We start from the raw sequence: 7,590 nt of genomic DNA, 5'->3' as shown, positions 1-7,590 counted from the left end.
CAATCTCCTACCTCTCTTCCCTGAGATTGAGGCTCCTCCTGGCTCTGCTAATCAGAGCCAGGAGAAGCATCTTAGAGCTGTCAGTCATCCTCATGTATGCGCTGCTAAATGTGCTAGTGGCAGAGAAACAACTTACCATGACAGAAAAACTGTTTATCTGCGTCTTAGCCAAGCCTGAAAAGTCATGGCAGCTTCTGATGTGGTGAACCACCTGTAGGGTAGCAGAAATCAGGGGAGGTTGAGAGCAGCATGTACATGAGAATGATTCACAGCACTAAGACCTTCCTTCTGGCTCTGATCAGTAGTTTCTGATCAGGAGCACTGTATTACTGTAGATAACAGCAGGTCCATTAGAAAAAAGTCATTTTTCACATATTATCTGTATAAAACCACCCTATCACAACATCGATAGCTTTAATAAATAAGTAAAAAACATATTTTTATACTGCAGCTTAAAACCTTTTGTCTGCTGTATTCCTTGGTCTGTGCTGTCTGTTCACGGATGTTCTCCATGAGGCCTTTTCTAAACAATTGCAATCTTTCTGAGAATAGAATAGAATAGAATTTATTTTATGGCACTCATATCATTCCAAAATTATACCATCAGACAACGATATCCAGTGTAAATATAAAATTGCATAGTCTGCAAATAATGACTGAATTTACTAAGGGAAGAAAGGTATTCAAACCTGGCCACCCTATTGCTACATATCACTTGTGAACAAGGCACGTAAACACTTCTGATTCAGACAGAACGAACTCCAACCTCAGAGCATATTCTGACACTACAGAGACAGTTTCAAGATAAAAAAAACCCTGAATGAGTCTAAGGACGTCGTGTAACAGAGGTCAAAGAGTTATCTGGGTTTTGCCAGACCGACATGTGGCTTCCTATCTGCATGAACTCGTGTTGTTTTGGAACTACGTCACAGCGAGGCGGAGCCACCTGATTGGCTGCACTGCAGGGCGGAAGTGCGTCTGTTTTCCCAGCTGGGAGCTGAAAACAAAACAAGACAAGCAGCGACTGGTGAGTGTTCAGAGCCTTTGGAGTGTAATTGTTATGTTTAGCTTCATAGTACATATGTAGGGATGGTTTCTGTGTGACAATGACCGGGTTAAGCGCTCATAAATGGCTCAGTTCGTTGGTTGTTCGGGAGATATTTGTCTGTCCTTGTGCCGAGCTCACATGTGAGCTGTTATGTAACAGCTCAGAGCATGCAGATTACTATAGCGTGCCTCTGCTGTTGTTCTGCAGCAGTGATGCTGCAAAGCTGCCCTGCAGCATAACTCAGTGGTCATAAAGACATTTTAAGCTTTTCTTGGCGGCTGGAAAAGTGCACACGCTTTTGGTGGTCTCTTCTATACTGATGTAATCAAATGAGAAGCTGCTCTTGTTCGAGCTTCATCAAAGCTTTGCTGCTTGACTTAAAATCACCCTGCTGTTATCTCTGAAAGGCTGCATAATTAGTGAATTACGTGTGATAATATAGAGAAATCAGTGGATCAGAGATTTTTCTTTTCCATTCAGATTTTTTTTGCAATCTCCTGTGAATGTTTTTCATTGTTGCTTAAAATGATGAAGAACCTCAATCTGCAAGCTGTACCTATTGGTGTTTTAGCACTCTTTTCTTGGCGCCAAAAATCTAAGTCCAGATATGCTTGACGTTTTTAGAAATCACTCTGTAGCTAATGTGCAACAATCAACTGACTAGAGGTCAATTTTGATAGATGATTTGTTGGTAAAATAGTACAAAATCAGTTTGAATTTTCACCCATTTTCATCCATTTTTTGGGTCTATAAACACATCAACAAACAGAACGTTCTTTGATGCAAATCTTTGAGCTTATTCAGAAACAGATAAAAGTTAAACAGAGAATTTGATTTTTCATAGGAGGAAGTAGTTCAAAATAGTTATTCAGAAGAGTGGAAGATGTCCTTCCAGGTCAAGTCTCCTAGTGCTTGGAAAAAAAACTAGTAATACTAAATATTTAATAATATGAACACTTCCTAATACTGTCTGACTTTCCTTTTCGAGAATAATGAAGTATTGTTAAGATCAGTTTAATTTAATTTTTGAGTTTCAGTGGCTAATTAGAGAACAAATTGACCCCAGGCTTGTATCACTTTCTGGTTCATTTAAAAAAATTAAGTGAGAAAAATAATGTAAAATTTAAAATTTCTCCACTTCTTGGATTCCGTAATGCACAAACATAATTTTTTCCTAAACTATTTTGTAAAATCGCAGTTATTTCTGATAAGGATTTTATATATATTTTTTGTTCTTTTGCCTATTTTCATAATACATAAAGAGAAATTAGCTGATGTTTGAAAAAAGGTAGAAAAAGGCAAACTTAGAATAGAAAATAGAGCATTATCTATTGAGTTTTTATAACTTCCAAAATCAGTGATCTTCAAAGAAGCTGCTTCTTTTTTGATTATCAGTGCTTTCAGATTGCTGTGTTGTGTATTTGTAAATCAGTTGACTGATTTAACTCTTTCCTCTGTGGCTTCCAGAACCATGATGGATGAGCTGGTGCAGGACCTGGTGTCTGCACTGGAGCAGGCCTCTGAGCAAAACAAGTTAGGGGAGCTGTGGGAGGAAATGGTCCTCAGTCCGCTGCAGCATCGGCGACAAATCCGGCGGCGCAGAGGTCGGAAGCGCCTTCACGAGTCCTCCGTCTATCCGGTGGCACGCAGACGTCGCTGGATTGAGGCTTCTGAGTCCAGCCTGGATGAGGCCAAAGGATACAGGGAGAACATATCCTCCACCTTCACTACCGCTGTGGCAAACCACAGCGATTCAGATAATATGACCAGCACTGACCACTGGCCTCGTGTTGTCGGCGGCCCTGTCAGATCCAGACACCCATCTTGGCCAGAGTCCGATTCCTTCACCGACAGTAATCCAGGACAGCCACTCAGAAGACGCAGGAAGGTCAAGCGTATGACTTCAGACATGACGGTCAGATTTCAGCAGAAGTTGCATGACGGAAAGAAGAGGCACAGGCCATCTAAGGTTCAGCGTTTGTCAGGATCTAGGAAGAGGTCGAGCAGCTGGACTGGACCTGAGAGACAGACAGACGGAGGCAGAATGATGGGAAAGGAGTGCTGGAAAAGAAAGATGGCGAAGGAACATAGAGATGGTCCAGATGAGAACATGTCTGATGGGTAATGTGATCTCTATATCATTTTCATGTTGAAAACTGCATTCAATTTTTATTTTATATTAAAAGGAAAATAAGGGAATTTGATGCTGATTTCATTAGAAAATATCTATAAACTTTTACATAAAGCGGATAATTTTGCCCTTGAGGGAGAAAGATAAATGGTTTCAAATATTTTTACGAATAGATAATCTAAAAGTGTGGCGTGCATATGTACCCTTTGCTCTGATATAACTTAATAAAATCCAGTGCCACTAAATGCCTGTGGAGGTCACCAAATCAGTAAACGTGTGTGTAATTTAAACTTAATATAAATCCAGCTGTTCTATGAAAGTATGTTAGAGAACATTAACAAACAAGAAGCATCATCAAGGAATGCAACAGTAAGCTATGATCATCTAATAGAGGATTGGTCAATCCATTATCTGAAAATGGAAATAGTGTAGTATAACTGTAAACCTTGTTTTGAATCAGTGACATAACAATAAGCCATATTGCATTGAAATTATTGTAAAACATTATGGTGGCAGCTTAGGTGAGAGAAGACTGGGATTGTGGTTCACCTTGCATCAGGATAAAAACTCTAAACATACAACCAGAATTTCTATTAAATAGTTTAGATCAAAGCAGAATCATTATTTAAAATGGCCCAGTCAAAGATTGGAAGTCAGATGCAAATAAATTAAACATTTTTACTTTAGGAATGATCAAGCATTTCAGTCTCCATGTGCAGATCTGGTAGAGACAAAGCCCTAAGAGACTTTCTACCATGTGTTAACTTAGAGGGACTGAAACACATGGCAGACTTTTTAGATTTTTTCTGAAAATTGAAGATTTTTTCATTTCACTTCATATTTTTGTACTTCTTTGTGTTGGTCAGTCACATAAAATCCCAATAAAACAACAACCTAATAGTTGCATGAAAAAAAAAATTCCCATGGGACAGTTTTTAGTATAAGAATGAATAAATTAACAAGTTACATTTAAGACAATCTAAGTGGTAATCGATCGAGTTATCAGTATTCAACCTGTCCTCTTAGCCTGAAATCATTCTTCTTTATTTTGAAGTGTTGACATTATAAATGGACGACAGTCTTCATCTTTATCTCTTTTACCTGCTATGATGATGAGGGAGGGATCTTTGGCAGCTCTGCCCCCAGGCATCTCCCAGCTCATTATTGCCCTTTGAAAACTATTGTCAAGTAAATAAGTGACTTGGTATGGTATTGATTTGTTTTGAAATATATGCCTGACTTTGAGTTGGTAATTAAAGTTCTGTTTGTCCCACAGTCCCAGAATGAACTCTCCTGTGTGCATTTCATTTCACTAAGCTAAGTTTGGATCTTACTTCCACCAGAAAGGGGCTTTATAAGCCAAACTGATTGTTACATTATATTTAGTAAATGTATAAAAACAAGAATGAAACTGCAGAGGTAAATGTAACCTTGAAAACAGCTGTCAAATTGGATGCCAATTTAATACTTTAAAGGGACCGCGTTATGTATTTTCCAGGGTCATGATTGCACTTTATAGCACAAAGAAGCAACAATGTTACCTTCAGTTGTTATAGAAATGCTTTATATCACAAACACAAAAGAAATTTGACCTCCCAATGTAACACTTCTCTTCAAAAGAGAGGCTCTTATTTTTTTGACACTTCACCTTAACCATGGTTCCACAAATCCACACACAAACTTCTAGTTGTATTTTTAATGGACATTACAAATACCGTTGACATTAATCCATCCTCATAAATCACAGAAACAGGCTTTAATGCCCTTTAAAGTCGTCTGTCTGGATAAACCCAGGGTTTAGACTTAAAAGTGGTTTCAGCTGACCATAGCGTTGTGGTTACATTCTTTCTGTGCAACTGATACAAGCTTGTGTCCAAAGATGAGGACAGGCTTTCCACCTTTGAGTTGATGTATGGTTTCACCTATTCATAACACAGTTTCAAGTTACATCCTGGATGCTGTAGTGAAGTGTGCTGAGTGACGATGGTTTTCCATAGCAGTCCTTTGTCCATGTGTTTATATTGATCCTGGTGGGATGACAGATTGTGATGCTTGTCTTTTGCATAGAGGTTTTCGTCACAGTCATTGAGTCTTTTCATTGTACTGTCGTACACAGAAAACCCAAACTCTTGGAATGTTTTCCTTCTGCTGTTTTATGTATTAGACAAAAAAAAAAAAATAACTAGAGCTGCAACCAACGATTATTTTAGTAATTTATTATGATTTTATTGATTATTCTAATAATTGATCAGATTAGAAAGTTGCCATATTATGCAGATTTTTATTTAACCACCTAAATCTTATTTATATAGTTTTAGAAATATAATGTAAATTAATATTTCAATTCATTTTTGAAATAAAAAAAGCTTCTTATTTCCTAAACTGCAGCAACATATTTATTTGATCATTTGTAGCAAATAATGCAGTAATATTAAAAAATATTGACTCAAAATGAGCCCCTAGGACTTGATGAAAAGTTACTTGCAAGTTAGTTTCGTCTTATTTGAAGTGTACTAAGACATTTGCGTTAGGAACTGGACCAAACATACTTGATAAGATTATGTGTTTTTGCAGAGTACCGGTAGGAAAATTTATTTTATTTTTCACATAATTTGAACCGAGTTAAGCTAAAAATGCCACTTTAGGAGTTCTGGGTAGTACAGGTTTAGCAACAAAGAAGGTTTATTTTCTCATAAATGCAAAATGTATATATTTTAGCAAATTTTGACTTAATTATTGCTCTGAGTATGTTGTGTTTTCAGTAAATGGCCTTTTTTAATCAGTATACTGTTGTTGGCGATTAATCAATTAGTAAATTAGTTGACAAATTTTTCAAAGATCGAATAATTGCGATTAATCTGATTAATTATTTCAACCTTAAATATAACGATCAGCTTCTTGTTTTTCTTCAAGTGCTTATTCTCTTCGCTGATCTCATTATCATCTGATCATGTGAAGCACATGAGCAACTGAAGTAGCTGTTAATGGAGCAGAGAAAGCTTTACGTCTTCGAGTTTAATTTGTGCTGACCTCCCAAGCCCCTAAACGGTATTTGTTTTCTTACTTTATGGAAAAATCAATAGCCGTTCTGACAGAAAACAGCCCAGGAGAAGAAATAAATGGGAGCGCCTAAGCGTGCTGTCAATCATTTCTCACTTACACAACTGCAACAGTCTTGATTGCTGCTCAGTGGACTGCCACTCTGTACTGAGAGCTGAACAATCAAACGGTTAAGCCTTGATGGAGGCAAAGGGGTATTAACAAATGGCAGCAGGGATGAGGGGCTGACAGTGTTACAACAACAATATTTCTACTTTGAGGCTGTGTGGTCCATTGGATGTCAGACACAGATGCCATTGTTGAACCATGTGGATTCCTTTGGTCTCTTTTCATACTGTTAACCTTTTTCATTTAGAGCATTTGGTCTGCTGAAATGTGCCTCTCCTCAAGGTCACTCTCCTTATGTGCACGGCGAGTTGAGCTTCGCCTTCAGCCACCCAAGTGCAGGGCGAGCAGATGTTGGAAGCTCCAGTTGGACTCCACATCCTTGATTAGACCTGGCCCAGCCTGCTGGCACTGAGGCCACCTGGCACCCAGGCTGGCTCAGTAAGCAGCCCTAACCTGTGGGTAGCGGCTTCCCAGGCCCAGCCTCCATCTCCAGCTGTGTGCCGCTTATGTTGATGTTGACTTCTTGGGAGGAAAAAAAAACACCAAAAGCCTCTCAGAGCTTGCTCCGCTCTGTTGTGCTGTAATTTAGATTTTGAGAACTCCATGAGGAGTTTTTGAGGAGGCAGTTCAGCGTTTGCTGAAGTTAATTTTAATAAATCTCTGAGACTAATCCAATTACTGCAGCTCAGGGAGGGTGGGATAACCTTATAATCAGACACCAATGGAAGAGGGCACAGATTTGGGTTGAAGCGACTTGTTTGAAGAGCTCGCAGATCCATTGTTATCAGCACTTTGCTCCCCTCCAACGCTCGTCTCCTTTATTCCTCTGCAGAATGAGCCTAGGCTCAATAAATGGTGGCTTGCCTGTAATCTCTGTGCAAACTGGTCTGTCTCTCCCAGGAGCTGAGGATTATATCCTAATGATTAGTGCTCATCTGGATACTGTGTTTGGCTTCTCCTCTTTGGCTTGTGTAGAGACAATTGGGCCATATGGGGAGTTCAGTTTATCTCCCTTAACTATGGCGTTTTGCCCTTGCTCCCTTTAACATACAATGTCTAATAAAAGTACTCATACCCACTGAACTTGAAGTTTTATCCAACAACAAACAACAGTGTATTTTTATTAGGATTCTATGTGCCATAATAACACAAAGTAGTTCATATTTGGTAAGTGAAAGAAAAGTGATACATGATTTCCAATTTTTTGACTAAACATATCAAAAAGGTTTGAGCTGCGAGTTAG

General features: G+C 38.6%; 1 protein-coding gene across 2 annotated transcripts in view; it reads left to right on the top strand.

Moving 5' to 3' along the window:
* Positions 1-941: 941 nt before the first annotated feature.
* LOC122845990 (G patch domain-containing protein 2-like) overlaps positions 942-7,590 on the top strand; it is a 28,333-nt gene continuing 21,684 nt past the window's right edge. For both annotated transcript variants that reach the window (XM_044142629.1, XM_044142628.1), the window contains exons 1-2: positions 942-1,027; positions 2,516-3,169. In XM_044142629.1, the coding sequence (XP_043998564.1) occupies positions 2,520-3,169 (650 nt within the window). In that variant the 5' untranslated portion in view covers positions 942-1,027; positions 2,516-2,519. The remainder of the gene's footprint in view (positions 1,028-2,515; positions 3,170-7,590) is intronic.

Source organism: Gambusia affinis, linkage group LG16, assembly GCF_019740435.1.
Source record: "Gambusia affinis linkage group LG16, SWU_Gaff_1.0, whole genome shotgun sequence".
Classification (NCBI taxonomy): Eukaryota; Metazoa; Chordata; class Actinopteri; order Cyprinodontiformes; family Poeciliidae; genus Gambusia; species Gambusia affinis.
Note: the sequence above shows the minus strand (reverse complement) of the source record. Positions and strands in the feature narration are given on the sequence as shown.